The 21809-nt window shown below is 40.5% G+C and overlaps 1 protein-coding gene across 2 annotated transcripts in view; it reads right to left on the bottom strand.

Annotated features, from left to right (window-relative positions):
* wnt10a (wingless-type MMTV integration site family, member 10a) overlaps positions 1-19011 on the bottom strand; it is a 31216-nt gene extending 12205 nt beyond the window's left edge. For both annotated transcript variants that reach the window (XM_028591240.1, XM_028591241.1), the window contains exons 1-3: positions 18955-19011; positions 17084-17349; positions 10575-10948 (exon numbers count right to left, since the gene is read on the bottom strand). In XM_028591240.1, coding sequence (XP_028447041.1) covers positions 10575-10948; positions 17084-17349; positions 18955-18983 — 669 coding nt within the window. In that variant the 5' untranslated portion in view covers positions 18984-19011. The remainder of the gene's footprint in view (positions 1-10574; positions 10949-17083; positions 17350-18954) is intronic.
* Between the last annotated feature and the right edge of the window lie 2798 nt (positions 19012-21809).

The following is a 21809-nucleotide window of genomic DNA, read 5'->3' as shown; positions in this document are numbered from 1 at the left end:
GTACACAAGCTAGGGATGTGCAATTACTCAAATTTTAATTGTGATGTATTTCGGCTCCTGACAATCACAAAAACAATCTAATCGAGACAAACGATTATTTGTACATTACATTTTGCAAGTAAACTCTTACTTTGTGTTGTGTTCTAAAGAGCTATTTCAAAAAGTTCAACGGGAAAAGTATTATGGGAAATTTCACAGTTCAAAGTGTTTTCACTGTTGATTTGTTTAACTGTTTTACTGTTGTAATTCAATAAAAGCAATATCTTTTCAATATGATTTGGTTATTGACCAAAATAATCGTAACTATGATTTTTTCTATAATCGAGCAGCCCTAATGCAAGAAAGATGAAAAAGTTTGTAAAAGTGTGTTATTACCTCTGCCAAGGAGGTTATGTTTTGTGTGGGAATAATCAGAATCAGAAAAACTCACACTGCATTAAGATTGTGAGATTGGGCATGCCTTGGGGGAGGTCTGCACTCTCAGAGTGCCCTTCTAGTTTAGTTTAAAATTCTTCAATTTTGGTTTTATGTCAAAAAGGTATTGTGGAGGATTTTCCCGAATTTTAGAAAAGAACCGCCCTCTGTACTTTTTCAAAAAATGCACATGCACAACACTCTGCCTGCTCCCGAGAGGGAACGCCTATTAACCCTTAAAAAAAATTACATTGATGAGGTTACGGGTCAAAATGACCCAAAATACACTCAAAACAAACTTTTTTTCCTCATCACAAACATTTTTTCCCCCAAAACTGTTTTTACCAATTATTTAGTGAAAATATTTCCGGTATACACTTGCATATTCCATGCATAGCTAGATTTGGCATCCTAGGATGCCCATATTTTGATGCCATACTTGGCAGGCTTGTTGGGCATGTACTGTCAGAAGGGACACACCCCTGAATGGAACAAGGTGTTCATCTACAGTGACATGGGGACCAGGATTGAACAAGACAGGTAAAATTTCGACCCATTTATCCCATACATCTCTGATCTCAGCTAGTTTGTCTCTTTCACGTCGACCAGCTCTAGTGTTGTGGAACACCCAAGCTTTTGTATGAATTGACTCCAAACACATTGTTGTTAGAAAGATTGGCCTTCCACTCTCGTCATTCCACAGACTGGCAGTTGCTTCTCCCTTTGACTTATACACTCCAGCTAATACTATTCAATTTAATTCAATTCAATTTGATTTATAGTTTCAAATCATAACAAGAGTTATCTCGAGACACTTTACAGATAGAGTAGGTCTAGACCACACTCTATAAATTCCAAAACCCCAACAATTACAGCAATTCCCCCAAGAGCAAGCATTATCAGTGGCTGTTGCGACAGTGGCGAGGAAAAACTCCCTTCTAGGAAGAAACCTCGGCAGACCCAGACTCTTGGTAGGCGGTGTCTGACGGGGCCGGTTGCTGATGTGATGAACAGTGGCAAATAATAGTCACAATAGAGATAATGGAGCAGTGACTTTGAGGTAGTCATGGAAGTTCATGTCATAGCAGGGCACATCCTGTCATACTGAGTAGTGCAGTCTCCTATACCGGATCCTGACTACTCTGTGCGTATGAACATCACAGCAGGGTGTTGTGGGATGTAACGTGGCGCTGCAGAGCATGGGTGGATGCTGCGGACGCAGCAGGACTAGAACTTCAATGTATGCATGCAAGTCAATCTGATCCAGTGGCTTCCATTTCTCTTGAAATACACACCTCCCCTACAAGTTGGTAATGTCCACTATTATCCTATCTGTTGGTTGGGATATGAAGAGATGAAATGGTGATTGAATATCATCAACTAGTGTGGCAGAAAATCTTGTGGGGCTTGGAGTCATTTTGATGACAGTCAGTCAGTCTGTGTGGTGATGTTGACCATTTTTATGTTACCATCTTTAGCTGTCCATGTTGAGGATGATTGCTGTCCATTGTTTTCAGCTAATGTAGAGACTACACCAGACTAGTCCCCTGAATCCTCTTCATCATAGCAAAATTCACAATCCGGATCGTCAATAGCATTGTTCTCGGTCTCTGAAAGATCCTCTGACTATGAAAGATCCTCTGACTATGAAATCTCTATCTCTACATCACTATTACCATCAAAAAATCTGTGCTAAAACTTCTTCAGTTGCAAACCTTTTGGAACTCATTTTGTAGTGTGCGTGTCAAAGAGATGATATTACAACAGAGAAGAGGACAAGCGCAAGAAAGCTCCTCCTCCTCCTCTACACACACACACACACACACACACACACACACACACACACACACACACACACACACACACACACACACACACACACACACACACACACACACACACACACACACACACACACACGTAAATGGGTGTTGAAAGTCTCCGGGTCAAAATGACCCGCAACATCATCTTTGTATACAAACTCTAAACAGACATTCCACTACACATCAGTGTGTCCAAATTTTATGAACAAGTTCATGACCCTAAATGAGGAAATGTCATACAAGTTCATGAAGAAAAAGATAGGTTAACCAGTATTTTGGTCAACACAAAAACGGAAAATGGTCAAATTGAACCTTAACATAATACGAGGGTTAAACGTGTGCACGAGAGTGCACTGTTTGCAAAGTTGCTGTCGGCATGGCTCATACAAGCCTACTTTCCAAAAGAAGATTTGCACTTTTTCACAAATTGAGAGGTTTACCGTGTGTGCGCGGTGCGTGACTTGTGCCAGGGCTAGCATCGCTAATCTTAGTTTACATCAACTTTTACTAGCAGTGATTTTAAATGGATTTCTCCAAATAGCATGCCAAACTTTACCTGTGGAGTAGAAACTTCACGACTGAGGTATCAGTGGGAAGCCCAACCTGTGCTTTTAGCGCACGCCAGCGTGTGAAATATTCTCCCAAAAGCTTCAATGCTTCAATGAATGGCTGAAACCGTAGCTCAAGCTCACAACACATATACACCTGAAAGCTAGGGACGTGCACGTATGACGGCCTTACGTAAACATATCACCAGAATGATTGACAACCAGGAGGACCAATAGTCTTGATGATCCACCCGGAAAAAGAAAATCCTGCACTATACCTTTAATCCACATTAATAATCAACACTTTTTGCAATATAAGATATATAATATGGTAAATGTTCACCATGTGGTTGGCAACTTCATTGCCAGTCATAACCAGCTGCACAATTTTGGTAAGTATACGTACTAACTACATGTATACTTTATGTCTAATTCTCTGTTTTGTTGAGCATATTGAAGTTAATCGTTGGCCAATCCCTGTCATCACCACTAACTGCTTTTGGGAAAATCCTAATCTAATGTCTATGTGTTCCACGATCGACCCTTCTTGCTGATAAACAGCAGACTAGTCTGCATGCTGCCTTGTGTTTGTCAGTTCAAAGACAATCTACTAAAGGACCTTTAAAGCCAAGCAGAAAGCCAAGGCGATATCAAAGCACACAAACAAATCCCACAGCAGCACATTAAGCCCAGACATCACTTTAAACAAATCAAACGCCTCGCTTCAAAAGAACAGTTAAGCGTACACAGACAAATACACACGCACGCATGCCAACACAATGACATGCAATTACTGAGCAAAAGCATTAAGTATACAGTGAGAACTACATTAGAACAAGTCTGTTTGTGTGTGTGTGTGTGTGTGTGTGTGTAGTATTTACCCACTGTTAATTGCACACAATGTCCACAGCTCTTTGAGACTCTAATAAAATGTTATTACTAGCATAAGCACTTACACCTGTTGAGCTTTTACTATGAAACATTTTACTCTGTGTATATTTACTTGTGTGTGTGTGTGTGTGTTTGTGTGTGTGTGTTTGTGTGTGAGTAAAGGAGAGGTGTGTACATATGCACATTGATGTTTGTGTGTGCATGTGTTGGTGTGTGTACAGTATGTGGTGGGTCAGATCAAATGCTCTGCCGCTGTACTGTCAGGACTCTGGAATGCTCTGAACACCACTGATGATAAGGCCTCTGAGGAGCACAGGACTAACCCCGCTCTAATGTTGCTATTTTTGATCAAACACACTTTTGCTTTTCATGTGGGATTTGAGGCAAATTAATTAACATGAATGGGCTCTCCAGAGCAGTTTATTATCACTCATTTATAAGGCAGTCCATCACACGATAGAGGGACTGGCTATAGAGTGTTCGGCCCAGCATATACACACGTTTCTGTTGCTGCTCATATAAATTAGCCTTTCTATCACTTGTTTAAGCTGCAAAGTTCAAAATAAAAGTGTGTTGAATGCTTTAGACATGGTCGAAGCAGAAAAAAATGCAAATCCCAGTCTTTCTTAATGACAAAGTGAAATAAAAATACATTTCCCCAATCTTAGGCCTGTTTATACCAATATATACCAATTATATAAAAATTCCTCTCTTTTCTCTTCCCGTAATATGTTGTTGACTCATCTTAATCCAATCAAATGCAATTTGTGGCTAGCTATTGGGTTTTTGGTGTTTGGATGTCGGTCTCCAATAACTTTACATTCCCTAAATAAATGGTTGTTCTGTATTGTAAAAGTCCTCCTGTCCTAATGAGCTCACAACACAGTTGAAGGAGGTGTGTTTAGAGGCCAACAGTCACTTTTGGGTGATCCAATCAGATCTGAAGGATTTCATTTAAATCCCTCTTGTAACTATAGCCTGTCCACATGCCCCTCCACTCTCACTTACTGAAACTGTGAAGATCACCAAGACTCAACAAAATACCAAAGACACAAGTGCCATTATTAACACCCTAGAAAATGATTTGGAGACAGTCAGGGCAAATGTCTCCAAATGTTCAAAGATAGTTTCAAGTACTGAACAGCAGATTGGCTTTATTACAAATTTGGAAAGGGGGGGTCAAACAAAGTTGAAATGTATAATTTCCTTCCTGAAAAGGGGGATACTACCTCTTCTTACTCCCCTGAAGTCAGGCCCTGATGGTAAATTGTAATTACCAGACGACGCTTGCCAGTAACATGGCAGACTGTTTCATAGCCAGCACTGTCACCACCTGCCTAATGAACAGACAAGATTCAACAGAACCTCTGCACGGCTCTAAGCTCTGCAATATGAACACAGGAAAGCGTGCCAAGTGTTTGTTTCGAGGTATGCTCTCTAAACGATTGGGAAGAACGCTCAAAGAAAAAAAAAAACTTGGCGAAGAAATTACTGCCCTGGTAAAGTGTGTGACAGAAGCAGCCACTTTAAACCCGCTCTTATTGACAGTGTGTGTGTTTTTGGTTCACTGCAACAACACCATGGAGGGCCGAACTGTTTATCTTCACAGTAAAGTTAATGCAGATTTCTGACGTTTTAAAAATGATAAATTCATATTAATCTGAAGAATAATGAAATAATTATATATCAGTTGAATTTGTAAAGCAACTTCATATTAAGTGGAGCCATGCAAATTAGTTAGGCAACAACTTTTACTTTTACATTTTTAAAATTTAGTTTGGGATTGGATTTGGATTTATCTAGTCTCGCATTGCCAGACCCTCCTCCACAGCGCTGGGAAAGAGGGTCTGGATAGTCCACATAGCATGCCGAGATGGGAGAAAAACGTGCTCTGGTTTATTGGCATTTCTTTAAACCAATCACAATTGTCTTGGGCGGTCCTATGCGCCGGGTGGAGCCACGGTGCCTCTGCAAAATAGCCTCAGGAAAGAACTTGTTTTGGTGGAACGTGTACGTTCAAAAGTTGTTTTAGTCGTGTAACAGAAAACTCAAATTGGACAGATAGTCTAGTTAGCTGTCTGGATTTACCCTGCAGAGATCTGAGAAAAGGTTAACCATAGTCCTCATAAATCGACCGGAGTATAAAATTACAACACAAAGAAAGCGGAAGGTAACGGACGTCCGACTGAAAAGAATGACATGGGGCGGAATTTTCTGCGGCACCGGAGCAATCCCGGAAGTGGATTGTGGATATAGACTAGGATTTATCTAACAATGTAAAGTAAAGGCGTAATAAGTATGTATTTACTCTAACTAATATGTTCTTGTTTCACAAGTTAACAAGCAGCCTGTAAAGTTTACATATGTGTGGCCTTGGTGATATGCTGACATCATATGTAAATAAACCTCCCCTCCACATTCATTTTTTTGTGCCTCCTTAGCGTACAGTATTCTTTCTGTAATCAGCCCTGCTGGAGAGAAGTTGGAGGAGGCAGAGCAGGAGAGGGGGAAGAGGGGAGGGAAGGAAGGGCGAATCTCTTTCTACTTTCCGCCCCGGTGTTTGAAGTCTAAAATCTTTTGCAGGGTTTTAAACATCTGTTTCCAAACTGCCAGCAGCCACTAATTAGGGCTAAAAACAAGACGGAACGTCGTGAGAACCCTGGGGTGGGCATGAGGCGACATGCACACCCCGCTAAGAAACCACCGCATTCCTCTGCCTAAAGACTACTTCTCTCTACAAGGGGGGAGTTGGGCAGGGGGTGGAGGGGAGGAGCAGGGCGGAGGGAGGTGAGGTGGTGGTAGTAGTGGGTCGGTGGGAGGAAAGAGATACGGGAAGGGTAGGCATTATTTTGAGGTTTGACTCTGGGGGCTGTGTGTGTGTGTGTGTGTGTGTGTGTGTGTGTGTGTGTGTGCGGAGCCACATTAACACTACCAACAGCTTGGTGTATGACTTGCCAGAAAGAGATAAGAGAGGTTTTGCTGCAGCTTTTTTTTACCAATTGAAATCATCAAGGTGCATGGTATTTTACAGTTTAACACCTCTGCAATGACTCATACTAAGTTTGTTCTCTGTCTCTCCCTTCTATTTCCTGTCCTTCAGGGCCATATCTCTCTATCTCTTTCTTTCTTTCTCCTCCATCCTTCTCCATAGCCAGGAGTTGCCTCTGTACATAACAGCACAAGTCAGCCAGGCCCCTCTAAGCATCTCCATGTAAACAATATTTAATATCTCTATTTTCCATTAAACATCCATTGAACTCATGTTTGTATTTTCAACCGCATAGTAGGGGAATAGGGATCCTACTATCTCCACTCCTGTTTAGTTTGGAGATGCTTTCTTTTTCTCTGTGGAACACTGATGTATAGCTCTGTCAGAGAAGTGGGCAGGCGAAAGACTTGCACTCTGATCCCATACTGAGGTCATTATGGGTCGTCAAGCTTTTGTCTAAATACAAGAGGTGAAGGTCCGGAGCACTGGGTGTAATTTAGTCCTCGCTGGTCGTAACCGGAATCTTTTCCAAAAAGACGAGGTACAATCTCTTTGATGTTGATGACTTTGAGTCAGAGTTTCTCATGTTTGATTGATGCGCCGGCTTGCTTGGCTGGAAATTTGCAGCCTGGCACACAGTAAACTGAATTTATTGTGAGGAATCTGAGAGCCAATAGTTAGCCTTTCTAAATAGCATTCTGGAAAGATCAAACTGTAAATTAAAATAAGGCAGAGTAGTGCCAGGTATGGTTTGTTTTCTTTGAGCTACCGTTCTTCGAGCTCTTTTCAAAGTTGAATGGGTGTGACTGATTACATATTCTGTTTCTCTTTTCCTCAGAGCACTTCACCTGCCAAATGGTGGAACTGGAAAGATTTGATAAACTTGTTTGTAGAAAATGTCATAAAGTATTAACATAATTTACTTTATAAACATTTACCTCCCCATATAACAAAGTAGCACCATAATGAACGTCTTCTGTCAGTTTTTGCTTCCGGTGATATCTACAGGTAAAATTGGCTTTTCTTTCCCATCAAATCCATAACACATCCCATAACTCATGGCAGACATCAAGCCATATACTGCCACACAGTCTACGCCAAAACAGAAGAGACACATCAGCTTGGTTTTAACTCTCTCTCTCAGCAACTTTATAATGATTCTGTCCATTTTTCGAAACATGAACCGTGATGTCTTTCTTTGCCATCGTTTTGCCAAACTGTTCTCTGCAATAGTCATGTATCACATATAATTGAGGTCATGCCTATTACATATATAAAAGCAGCATTTAAATATGAGGCTAATAGGCTAATTGGTGTCTGTGTATATTTATGCCTTATTAAAAGAAAAACATTATGTAAATTACTAATTTAGCTCCAAGGAGTTTATTCCCTGGAGTCCTTATGTTTTCTCTCCTTGCAGATTTCCTTGGATTGGGGGGGCACCTAAATCGTGGTTGCAGCTGCTGCCGTGGTCCTGCTCGACGCCCTGCTACGCCATGAACTGCTACAACTATTATTTATATTCATAGTTCTATTATCTTTATTGTTACTATGATTGCCACTGTTCATCATACCAACTGCTTAAATTATTATAAATCATATTTCTGTATATCTGTATCAGTGTCTCTGTGTCCCAACCGGCAGCGACAGACAGCCGCCCACCAAGAGTCAGGGTTTTTGCCTGTAAAAAGTTTTTCCTCGCTATTGTCGCATCAAAGGCTTGCTCTTGGGGGGAATTGTTTGGTCTTTGTAAATTATAGAGTGGGGTCTACACCGGCTTTATCTGTAAAGTGTCCTGAGATAACTCCTGAAATAAAATTGAATTGAATTGAATTACGACTCATGTCATATCAGCCCCCATCTAAAGTGTATACACCCAAGTTCACAGCACTGACTGGAATTTATGTCACCAGTTCTACATCTATGACTACCTTCTACCATTACAGCTACTGCAGGGAGGCCAGCTGTTGTTGAGTTCGGCTGACGTCTTCCACATTTGTGTTTTGTCTGCATAATCAAGGAAACCAGAAGTAAACTGATGGAGAGATACAGGCCCAAATTACTCAGGAGGAAACAGGGAACAATGAGTAATTTACGGTGGCTTCTTGTCTCTGTTCCACCACAGTATCGTCAAGGCTTATCACTGTCATTTACATCTTTTCTCTCCCATTTGCCCAAGGCAGAAAACTCTGTAGGAACGTATTATTATTCTTTGTGACAGAATGGTTAATTACAACAACATACAATCTAGATTCAAATTAATAGTTGTAAGTATTTATTAGAAGGATAACCTAATAAACTTTATTTGACCCTTTTACGTAGTCAACAACCTGATGCTGATTGTGAGAGAGAGATGGACAGCAATTACAATAATACCTAACTATAATAATTATAGAAATATGGCTCATAATAACCCTCTACTTTTGCACATAAAAACTTAAAGAAAATACACTAGCAGCCAGGGTAGCAGCCTCTGACCCTGTCTTTACTCCATTAATAAGAGTAATTCTTCTTCAGGAAAAACAACTTCTGCTGCCCTCTGGTACCACATAAAGTGTTTGAAATGGGACCTCTAGTAGGAGTTACTGTATGTTTGGACAGAACACAACCGTAGTTGTGATAAGAGGAAATTCCCATTTGGGACACATTTTATCATAATTGTTGCAATAAATATACAGTGTGCCCATTTTGATTGAAGTTACTTTCAAAGAACAGATTTACTGTTATTATTTTTGTTAGACTTGAACTGTAGAGTAACTATCAGCTTAGGCAAAACCCCTACACACTCACACACACACACACACACACACACACACACACACACACACACACACACACACACACACACACACACACACACACACACACACACACACACACACACACACACAAACACACAGTCTCCGCCAGCTGAAATAAACAGCAATGTAATAAAGACGTTGACCTAGCTAACAAAATCAGATTTATGTTGTGCACTGTAGGCGTTATCATTGGCCCAGTAGCACTCGACCCACCCATTCTCCACCTGTTTTATTGTGTAATATGTTTCCTTGTATAAATCATATTAAAGATAGTGTAATATTAACATTGATAGCAGAAGGAGATAATGTCTCTAACTGCGTTTCACTTCCTTTACAGGGTTGTAGATACATAGGGTACAGCGAGGTTAGAGTCAACTTCATTTAACCCGGATGGTAATATAATAGTAATAACAGAGTATTATCCCTCTCATACTTCATTATTAACAATTTAAAGGAGGACTTTAGTAATTTAAGTGCGAGAGATAGATTATTGTTTTAGAAAAGGTTATAATTGAAGCAGCAATCTTTAGTCCCAGGTATGAATCAAGCCCAAAAAACACCTTCATCCTACATTTCCGATAATGCAGCTGGATAGCATTTTTAACTAGATCCTCTCTGCCTGGCAAATGCACACGTCTTTCAATCTCCATGCCCACAGTTTGTAATTCAGAATTATACCTCAAGCTGAGAACATAACCCTCTGATGATGATGTCATCAGGGTTATTTTTCAGTCTTTGGAAAGCTACCTCAGAGCCACAAAAGACGTTACACAACTGTGTTTACCATCTGAGCAAAACTCTTTGTGCCAAAAGAAACTTGATGTGTAAAATTGGTGGAGTGCTCCTTTGATTTGAAGGAAAAGCCACAAATTTGCCAAAGTAATTGAATTCAAAGTTCAATCAAAACCATTAGATAGAGAGATGAGGCTTTCAAATATGTCTGATATGAATGGGTATATTAAATCAAAATCTTGCTCTCAGACAAAAAGCTGCACGGCTTACTCCTGCACGAGGAAAATATTACAAATACAAATAGTGATACAAACTCTGAGAAACACATGCTCTCATACACTCACATCCTCTCACTTCCAATCCCCTCCCAACTCACCTGTCTCCCAACTCTGTTATTATGCAGCCTCATACGGGCATGGATGTCCTTGTAGGTTTCACGTGCATCCAAGAAGTCCCTCGAGAACTTCTCGCCAAATTCCACATCAGGGCTGCAGCCGCCCCACTCCCAGGAGTCCTGGGGTCCCGGCAAGTCGGCAGGGAAGTGCTCCATGACACCGTGTACCATACCCTTCCCCCGGTGGATGGCCTCCAGTTGCAAACGGTGCAGTTTGATACGAAAGGCCTCCTCGTCCCCACGTCGCTTCTCGTCACAGCTGCATGCTTTCAGTTTGCCCATGGAGCAGGCGTTGGCCACTGCGTGCACCACGCCTGCTGCTGCGATGGCATACGCAAAGGCACTCTCTCTGAAACCTGTGAAAGGACAGGGTAGTGGTGTTGTTATATTGCCTCATTTGAAGGGTTATAAGAACTGTCACAATCAGGAAACAAAGTTTGGGAAAGGAAAGACTGGGATATTTTGTCTAAAGATATATGTCATAACACATAGTTTCACGGCTTGTAGTCCAAGACATGTTTACAGTTAAAATGGCAGTTACCAGGTTGGAATTCAAACTCTCTAAACTGACACTGCGATGACACATGACACATTCATCACATGAAAAAGCTTATGAAAGCTGAAATGAGGGCCGTGTCAATATTCAGCGTTGTGACAGGTTTCTTTTAAGAAGCTGCTGTAGAGGCATTCACGTGTGTTATAACGTATAACGTATGATGGAGTTTGTGTAAAATATCAATTCTTTTTCAATAACCTGCAGGCAGAACGTGCTGTACCAGTGTGCATATGGCATGAAATGAGAGGATTACCAGAGCGATGGAGGATGACATTTGATAACAATTCAAAATTCAAATTAGTATGACTAAAGTTCTGTTTACAAGTGTTTTTTTTCAGTTGTGTTACATCTTCTGTTTTTAACTGAAACAGCATCCGGAATAGCAACAAAACCATTTCATTCCCCTCATTCAAGTTCCGTTGTAAAACTGCTGGATACAACTTGTCAAGTCATTTTCCTAGCACTAAAACTCAATTTAACCTCTTCTAACTTCTCTGTTAGCAACACGTGTCAAATTTGTGAGTTTACACGCTTTGTTTCAACAATGCTGTAGTAAAACAGCTTCCTCTATTTTACTTGTAAGAGTTTATTCACACGTTTATACTGTATACACACATTCCAAGACTCATAAAATCCTGCAGAAACATCTGGGACAATAGCAATTAAGTGTTACAAACACTTGCGTACTATGTCTCTGTGGGCCATGTGAACATGAACAGACTCCCACCACTCCCATCAGAGGACTCACACACTGAACAGGGCTGTGTCTCCTTCTTAGATACAAGATATGTGGCTGTGCAACTCACTGATGTCTATACTCCCTGATGTCTGTACTATCTTCAGTGAATGGAATGGTGCTAGTTCCTGAATGTGTGCTACAGCACTGTACGAAACAGGTCCTCTGGCTCTGCATCAGATGGCTGCTCCTTTTATTTGTTTTTGTCATTCTGTATCTTACCATCAAAGTTTATAACCAAACTGTGTTACTGTACTTGCATGTGTTTAGGTAAGAGAGGCTGATTATGCCACACCGCAGCTTTTGCTTTGTAATCACTTCCACTTGGCTCAGACGGACTACTGCATGTAGAGGAGGTGGTTAAACGGCTGTGTGCACGTAATCTTTCTATACGTGTGACTGCTTTTGCCTTTACAGCTAAACACACATCCCTTTCTCCTCAGCAGCAAGTCAAACTTACACGCGGCACATGTAATGAGTACAACTCTACCACAACTGATCTGTAATTCAGCAGACTATCGTTGCAGCGCTCTTCCCTTACACACACGCACTGGCAATACACACATTCTCTGTGTCCATGTTGATGGATTTCTGAGATTAAAAAAAATCCATGTCCAATTGTGGAATCCGTGAATCTTGAGAAAGGATGAAGTGTGACAGCAGCTCTTGCACTTGTACCCTCTACAGTGTTTGTTGTTAGATCTCAGCTTACTGCCTGTGAGCAGCCTCAGGTTCTACTAAAGCAGCCTCACTGGCACTCACTTACTGGTGTAGAAAACAGTGAAGATTATAATGGAAACATGTTAAGAAAACATGAAAAGAAACCACTTAGGAGTTTATAGGGGGGGAAATGATTCAGGCTGCTTGTTTGAGTCAAATAAAAGGCTATTTACTTGAACTGCCTCTTTTAGCATTATTTGATGTTACTTTCTTATTTATATATTTTAATAAATTTCATATTATTTTGTTTTTGTAAGGTATCATGTGAAGTTTGATAAGTTTTCTGGACTTTTTTGCTTTTGTGAATAAGTTACTTGACACTGGGCACATGAAAAGTCGGAGGCATCGCAATTACGAGTAAACAAGAAATTATCTAGCCTGGCTCCGCCCTCCTACGTATTTCCGTTAAATTTTCATTTTCCTTCAGGACTACGTCTGGGTTTGCGGTATATTCTTGGGTTTTCTCCAGTCACATCTTTACCGGTCCAATCAGCGAACAGAGAGAGTGGCTGAGAACGATGATGTTGAGGTTCGGTAACCTTCGGTGAGTTCCGTAATGGCGGCGGAGAAAGATGCGAGCGAAGCCATTCAGTCTGTTGTGGCAACGCTGCCAAATATCCATGAGTTAAAGCCCGAGCAAGAACAATCTTTGTCTTTGGTCCTTTAGTGGTGAAGGAGTTGGCTAAGGCGAACACTAGCAAAGTTAAGCCGACGTCACGACCAAACGTTAGAGATTGGTTATGGCAGATCCAGAGTGGCTCTGGGCAGATCCACTAGTTTTAAACTTCAACAGAGTACCCGCCTTCAAGGAAGTTAACACTTGTCAATGGAGAGTGGCCAGACTCTCTGTACAAATGAAATGTTCCAGAGTCTGGTAGGACCAGGCTAGAAATAATCCATACAAGCAAGTGACAATCTGCAGTTCTCTAATACAACTGTCCTTTATAATACTGTAGCAGCACTATTGTCATTGTATGAAAAAACCCACAGCTTTCTCCTTGCCATTCTGTCAGCGCAGACTGGGTGTCATCACAGGGGGCTCTGGCAAAACAATGCAGGGTCAACCATAAAAACAGTTGAAAAAACTGCAACAACGTAATATCACGCGGAAATCATGTCAGGCTATAAGTAATGCTTTTTTGTCTGGACTACCAGCTTACCAAACCAATCAGCGTCTAGTGAGGAGCTACTGGCAGCTACGGGCATGGTTTATGTGTGAGATGGCCGCAACTCTTCCTTCAAAACAGTTTAAACAACAACGGTGGACTGGACGTGATAGACAGATGGTTCATCCAATCACCTGCCAGGTATTTTTTTTGAAAGTGCCTCCCCTTTTCCAAACAGTTTCCAATGACGACTGTTCTGATGGTTTTGTATAACAAACCATCTGTCTAACATGCCTAACATCTTGGACTTGCAGAAAAGCAGAGAGTCGACCAGATGCAGGTTGACTTTCATGTAGCAAGGAAGCTGATCCTCATTTCAACAAACTGGCAACATTACCTACAGTGTCTCTAACTGCACATAATCTACCTTAACAACATAATGCACAGTCAGGTGATAATTCTCTGTGGATTTATCACTAATCTGTTAATCTCTTAAACATAACAACACACAAGTAGTCATTTGATCCGTTGTTATTATAAAGAAATATTGTTTATAGCAGCTTTAATGTGCAACATCTGATTAAGGGCAGTTATGAATTTGGTTTTATACCAGAAAAAATAAAGACGAACACACACACACACACAAACACACACACACACACACACAAACTCAGAAATTGTTCTGACTATATAATTTGACTCACTCACAATCTGCCCCCCCTCCCTTACACCACCCTAACACCTTGACTCACACAAGGTGGGGGAAGTGAAAGGGATGGCACTTAGGCACATCCTTATACATAGGAAGCCTGTTTAAGCTCTTGCCCTGTTTTGAGCCACGCTCTGCAACGCAGGCCTCCGAAAGACTGGGAACAAATCAATCTAACAAATAATTTACCAGCTGCGACATGCCCGGCTGAACTGATGGCAGCCGAAGTGACAAAATGAATTAAAGATTCAAAGGAAACTGTCACTTTGTGTTACAGAAACCGACTAAACAGGTTTATGCGTTTGCCGCCGAGAGTTGGGAAAGTGCTGAGAGCAAATTCACAAGTACTTGCACTGGCAAGGGAAGTAAAAGCATTAGGAGCAGCCCAGCGAGGGAGGATACAGTGACAGAGAAACAGAGGGAGAAAGACAGAAAGAGAGAGAGATTCTCCTATTTCTGTCCATCCATGTCTTGCCTGACGTCCTCTTTAGCCTAGTTTTTGATGCAAGCTAAATGGCAATGAACATGGGCCTATAGAAGTTATCAGAATCCATCAGTAGAGAGCTACGTGGCAGAGCCAGAGAGGATCCGAGCAGCATCTGATGTAATAAAATTTTCAAAACAAACATTGAGATGCAGGGCCCCTGATACGGAACTCCAAGACTTTGTAGAATCAGAAGATTTGAGAAAGGTCTGCAAAAATATTTGAACAGGCGAGGTTCCAATTCCCCAAAACTATTTCATTTGTATCTTGTTTTACTAGAATGGTTTCACGTCATTGCGTAAACATTGCTTCACAGGCTTTTAAAACATAGATAAACTTATTAGTATATTAATTATAAAGCAAAAATATCAGTTTGGTATACGTAAGTCTTAAGTAATTTATTTTTCCATGGGAAGTTGCATTGAAAATTTATGTTAATCTCCACAATTCCATCTAATCCACGTCTGTAAACACTGCCCTTCTGCAGTAGCTACACGCAACAATGAGCCTGCAGCACATGCACTTGCATTTTTTTTTAGCTTCCGTGGAGCTTCTGTGAACGCATCAACATCTACTGTAACAAATGAATCATCCAATTTAAAAAGGTTGTTTATGTCAGTGGTTTGGAGTTTCTGAACCCCAGGCAAACCAGGGATGCCAGACAACCAGCAACTGCCTCAACTAATAATGACAAACAGCCTTTCAATGAGTCAGTAAGGAGTGAAAGTATGGCCAGAGGTGTGTAAGCATATACGCTGGTTAATAGTTTTTTTTAATTTTTTCTAAGATTCACAAAGGTGACAAGGTATAAAGTCCTTAGTGAGGGTTACAAAACTAAAGTCTCATGATTGTATAGCACGCAGATTAAGGAGAACATAAATTATAGCAACAGCCCTCCAGGAATGATATGGCACATTTAATCAGTTGGTTTTTTTTTTTTTAAGATGGGGAATTCCATCAACAACTCAGGGACACTGTCTAAAAAGATGCTTTAAAATATCCCAGTTTGTTTGTTTTTGACAATTTGTGCACTTCTTATACATTAAAAACAAAAAAATGTTAATGAACAGATAGATGTACAATGCAATATATTAATATGAAATGCAAGAGGTGTCATTAAAGCACTATGATGCATTTCATTCCAACATGCCAGGGTCCTTTCAGTAGAAATGTATTTGCTAACAACATTTTAGAGCCTGATTTGTTAGTCATTTCTAACGATTTGAATGCAACATGTATATATAAATCTATTATATAATTTGTGTTTTGATCACTATCTTCTTCCGAATATGACGAAATTGAAAGCAAACTCAACTCAAGACTCAAACTTCCGACCACATTTTGTGTTGGCCATCCATCCAGGTGCTCTTGTTATTAAGAAACTGATGCCTTTTCCAGTCAATAACCTGGGATGAGTCCACCTAAAGGGCTTCCCAACACTAAAGATCCTCTTTCAACCTCCGTGGCTTACTTGCAAAGCTCCAAGCTCTAAAAACCGTCAGAGAAAACTGATCTGCATCAATTTTGGTAATCTTGAGGTGACTAACAGCTTTTGAAGTGATCTGCTTTTTTGTACGGGCTGTTGAAGAGATACAGTAAGGGTTAGAAAGTAGATACCGTCTGCTAGTCACTAGAGCTAACCTAACCTTCTGGACGACTTTATATCGAGATAACCTTCAAGAAGTATATCTATGAAGGAAAATTATCCCTAATCTTTTGTCTGCTTTTGGAGAATAATATTACACCAATGCTTGTTCAGGACGTTTATCTTTGTGGTGACTAATCTTTCTAATCCTACCCTTTCAAGGTATTCTATCAAAGTGTGTTTGAGGATGAAACCACAGCCTGTTTGAAGACTAAACTTTTGAACTTCATGCTTGTACTTCATTGTTTTTTTTTCAGCAGGTAGCCTACCCTTTGGTGACTTCTCACCTCTGTAGCCTACACCTCAATGCCCCAAAGGTGTCTCGTAAGCTTTCGCTACTGATTTTTTTGCATTTTGTAACATTTAAAATCTAAAGCATTTTGTTTTCCCCCGGAGCTGCGACTCAAATGTTTAAGGTGATGACGATAAGCTCAAGAGATGCAAAATGGTTACAAGAAAAGCAGATGTGAATTCAAATGAAATTGTACAGCAGGCCTACTTCTGTAGTATATTGCATTAGCACTATAAAACTGACCTCTTTTAAAGACTATGCTGTCGTAGGGTATTTTGTTCCGAGTCTCCAGGCTGGAGCAGTTCCAGCGGTGCCCTCTGAACTGGTGCTGGCACTCATGGATGGCAATCTGGATTCCCTGGATTGCTGAAGCCGTCACGTCTGGGTTCCGCATGCACACCTCCAGCTGGCGCCGTGTCAACCCAGGTAGTGTGAGACACACGGTGTTGGCATTCAGGATTGGGTCGATGTTGGGGAGCTTCAGGCCCAATATTTCATTGGAGTCTACCCTGCATGGAGCACATAGGTCAGGTTATTAGCTCATACATCTTTTGTTGCTCATAAGAAGTGGTAATTGTTTTGTTTCTGTTCGCTGAGTGTCACACCAATGCTCAGTTCCTACAGTACCAAACAGACGTGATGGTCCCCACTGTTGTTGATTCCTTTAAAACCTCGATAATACACATACTGTGGGTCGATGGTAACAAAACCATCTCCACATGCTGGCGGTTTATTTATTTTCTTTGTTTTTCAGATTTGTTCACTGTTTAATAAAAGGAGAGCAAAAACTGTTGACTATGACCTGTGGGTTCATACAGATGTAAATGCATGCGCCAAATTCTGCAACATACTGTACTTGCATTCAGTGAGTGAGTTTAAGTGTCGGATGAGGGAACAGCATCCAGTTTGTTGACACGAATCCAAGAGTTCCAGTAACAGTTCCAGGTATGCAGCCGGGAAAAAGCAACTTACCCCCCTTGTGCTGTAAAGTCACCTCACGAAATCAGTTAGCGTGTACATTTGACTTTAGGCTGCAAGGTGTGTCTTAGTACTCAACTGTGTCTGCTGCTTCTGTTGCAGATCAATCACGTGAACAACAGTTATTCAGCCGAGTGACAGCGGCTCTTTTCTACTTCACAGTGAAACAGTAACAGCAGTAACAAGGAAAATACAGACTGCCCTGATGATGGCTTGAGACCTGAAAAGTGCTCAGCTTTTTCTTTTCATTATCATTACAACTAAAACACAGGTTGACTGTTGCAGCGTTCGTATGACTGGGACACACAAATCAGGAGCATGTACAGTATGGCTGTGGGCACACACATACATGCAGATAGACGCACATCTGTCTGCACACATGCTCCAGCACTCACCAACATGCACACACAAATACCCAGGTGTAGGGAGGTGTGTGCAGTAAGTAACACACACACAGACACTCACACAGCTGCAGAAACTTTGCATTTCTTTCCATGGTTTCATCAAACGTGTGTAACTTCAGCAAGTTTCTCTTCTGTGAGCCTCTTCAACCAAAAAACAGACTCAAAAGTTCACTCATTCTGACTAGCATTAATACACAACATGCTGTGACATCAGTTATTGTAGATTTGCATATAGTGGTGCCCTATTTTCAAGGTGGCATTCCATGTTGAAGTTTGTGTCTCTGTAATTCCAGTTTTTTGTTGCTACCTGTTATGTTTCATGCTTTGAGAGTAGACCTGTTTCCACAACTAGCTTTCCAAAGGGCAGCTTTTAAATGATTGGCATCATTGTTTGGGAATGGGAAGCAGGCAATTGGCAATAGACCGTAAACTTGTAAAAAGCACACTAATGTTAAATTCTTTATTTTATGTTTTTATATTTTTACATGTTAGATCTAAGTCAGCCAGAATGCTGTGGGTAACTTAACTTTTGCTTGCATGAATGAAAGCTGACTTGTTAAAGTAAATAATTGCGTAGCCCATTTAATTCACAGTAACCAATAATGTAGGCTATGTTAAAAATAGATCAATAAAAAGGGTTAGGGTTAATTTGATAAATAAATAAAGTTGTTGAACAGTTTTATGAGATATGAAGTTGAACGTATTTAGTGTTCCTAATTAAACTCAACTCACCTTGTATCCAAGAGACAGATAACCACCATTAAGACGCATGTTATTCTGAGGACTGAGTGTTCCATTGTGTGCCTTGTAATTATAAAGAAAAAAGAAGAAAAAAAAGTTTAAAAAAAATAAAAAATAAAGAGACACTAGTTTAAAGTCCAGCCTTAAAAGTTCAGGGAGGACAAAAGTGAAGGGGGGTGGAGGGGTCAGGTAAGGTCCGGCTGTACGTTGGCTTGACAGATCCGACGACGTCCAAATGTGGCAGCCAGCGGCTGGACACTCATTCACAAAAAAAAAAGAAAAAAAAAAGTTTCATCCACCTCTCAACTTACTGAATGGAGGATGTTGCTAAAGTTTGAGGAACAAGTCAGTGTTGTCTTTTTCTCACACACATCCGTACACATCCTGGTATCTCCGCCGAAGTATTTGCATTGGTATAACATCGGAGAGAAAGAGACTGCTGAACCGACATAGGCGCTCTCAATGAAGTCTGCTTGACTAGTGATGTTACGGAGCGCTCCGATACTCCTCTAAACTATACTGCACTTAGCGCTTCGCCAGCCCACTTTTTTTTTTTTTTTTTTTTTTTTTTTTTGCGTCACCCAGGGAGAAGAGGAGCGCCGAGGGAGGTCAAGTGCCTCGTTAAAGCAGGATAGAGATCCTTTCAGATAAAGCAACCAGAAACACTTAGCCTGAGCCCTCTGTGAGGGAGAACATGTATATCCACTGGAGGAGCGATGCTGAGGATGAGGAGGGGCCGACACAGTGTGTTGCAAAAGTGAAGAATACTTTTGTTATTGACTTTAGCGACTTCGGGTTTGGTTTAAAAGAGGAATATGATTATGAGGAGGAGGATGAGATCGGTGATGAAGATGATTATGAGTTGTAAGAGGAAGACCAGGGAAGACTGACTTTTTGTGAATAAAACAGGGGATTTATGATCATTCATTTATTTGTTTTGGCTTTTATCCTTAAATCAGACCATGGGATTTATCTGCTGTGTGTGTGTGTGTGTGTGTGTGTGTGTGTGTGTGTGTGTGTGTGTGTGTGTGTGTTTTGCATCTGTGTATAGCACACTTTTTGTATCCTGCAATGACAAAAAACCTGACAAAACTGGGGGGAATCTAAATGATTAACTTTATACTTTAATACTTAATTTCACTCTTTAAATTCAAACTACCTCAATTATTTTACAGTGAATCTTATTTCCCCTTCCCTTCCATGCCTTGAGTTAAGGTGGCACAATATTCACATCCATAACGTCTAATGAGAAATATTTAAAAAAGAAAGGTCAAGACTGAGCAGTAGAGGCTGAAATATTTTCACTTTTAGTCCCTAGTATGGGTCAAGCTAAAAAACAAATTGTTACACTTCCTACATTATAATGGAACAGCATATTTCATTACACCCTCCCTACCTGGTAACCCCTCTTTACATCATCAGGGTGGGTTATTTTCTTGGACGTTAAAAAGCTCTTCCAGAGCTACAGGGCTGAGTAGTGCTAACAGTGACAAGTAAACTGATTTTGATGTGAAAAATCGGAGTTGTCCTTTAATAACAAGCTTCTGTTTAAAAGCAAAGTTGCAAAGTTTGAATTATGTCAATGTGAGGGCCATTGTGTGCTCTTTGAGTAGAAAAAGTATGATGAAAAAATGAGGGCTTGTTAAAATTGTCGACTGAAGTTCCCATTGCTCTCTAACCTTGCCTGTGTGTCATGGCCTTTAATCTTTCAATTTTAAATGACTATAAAGTATAACAAAAAGCTCCCTTGTTGATGAAGACCACATGATATCACTCATCTCGGTGCTTTATGAGTAGCCTAGAATAAAGATTCAGAAACCACAAATAAAAAGGTTTCCCCCCCACCATTGGAGGGAAGTAAGCATTCTGCCAGAGTCACCAGAGTAGTAAAACACAGACGCAATTAAGTTGCCATACACAAATTTAGAAGATCAGGGAAACAATCCCACATCAAATTTGCTCCGAGGGGGATATATATTTATTTATCACAGCACCCTGATCTGGAACATTTGGCAGGGATGCCAACTTTGCGCCTAACTATTCCAAGGCATGTAAGGAAAGCAGGCTTGTTAGTAGACTTAGTGGTTTTTGTGACTTTGAGTTTGGTTCTACAGCAGGATGTGTTGTATGCTGTCATCCCAATCTTTCTGTCTTTCTTGCTCTTATAATGACTGATGATAAAATGACTTTCTGACTTACAGCTCCTTATAATCGTGACTCATACACCACTCCCCTGGCTCCGCTTGGAGAATCAAAAACAGCGGCAGAGAGGACCTCTATTGTGACACTGTTGTCACCCAGTAAGGCAGCTCTATGTATTTTTTCTTTACCATAAATCGGAAGGCCATTACTTACAAAAAAAGAAATGAATGTAAGGCATCACAAATATAAATATGCTCATGATGGAACAAAACTCACACTCAAAAGTGTGAAATAAAATATTTTAGTCCAAATTATAAAATAATGAGTCAAATATTTGACTTAAAGCAAGACAATGTAGGCAACTTTCGAAAGACAAAACTACATATCTCATCTTAAAAATGGAAAGTTGAATCATAAGCAGTACTGTGCTCAGGACAATATGCTCACTGGTTTTGCTGCTACAACCTTACTTGGTCTAGTATGACCAGTAGTTTATTGTGACTAATGTTAGCTAATGCTAACACACCATGGCTAAGCATTGTCTTGTAACTGACATTACTGCGTCAGTGTGCTGATTCTTGTACACCATAGGCTCCCTTTAAGTGATCTGTTTTATATATTGTTTAAAACTGGTCTATGCATGCTTCAATTAACTAAAAAATACGGTCAAAGACTCTAAGATAAGTAGAAAGTCAAAATTAGCA

This window comes from Perca flavescens, chromosome 11, assembly GCF_004354835.1.
Source record: "Perca flavescens isolate YP-PL-M2 chromosome 11, PFLA_1.0, whole genome shotgun sequence".
Classification (NCBI taxonomy): domain Eukaryota; kingdom Metazoa; phylum Chordata; class Actinopteri; order Perciformes; family Percidae; genus Perca; species Perca flavescens.
This window is presented reverse-complemented; position numbering and strand designations above follow the sequence as displayed.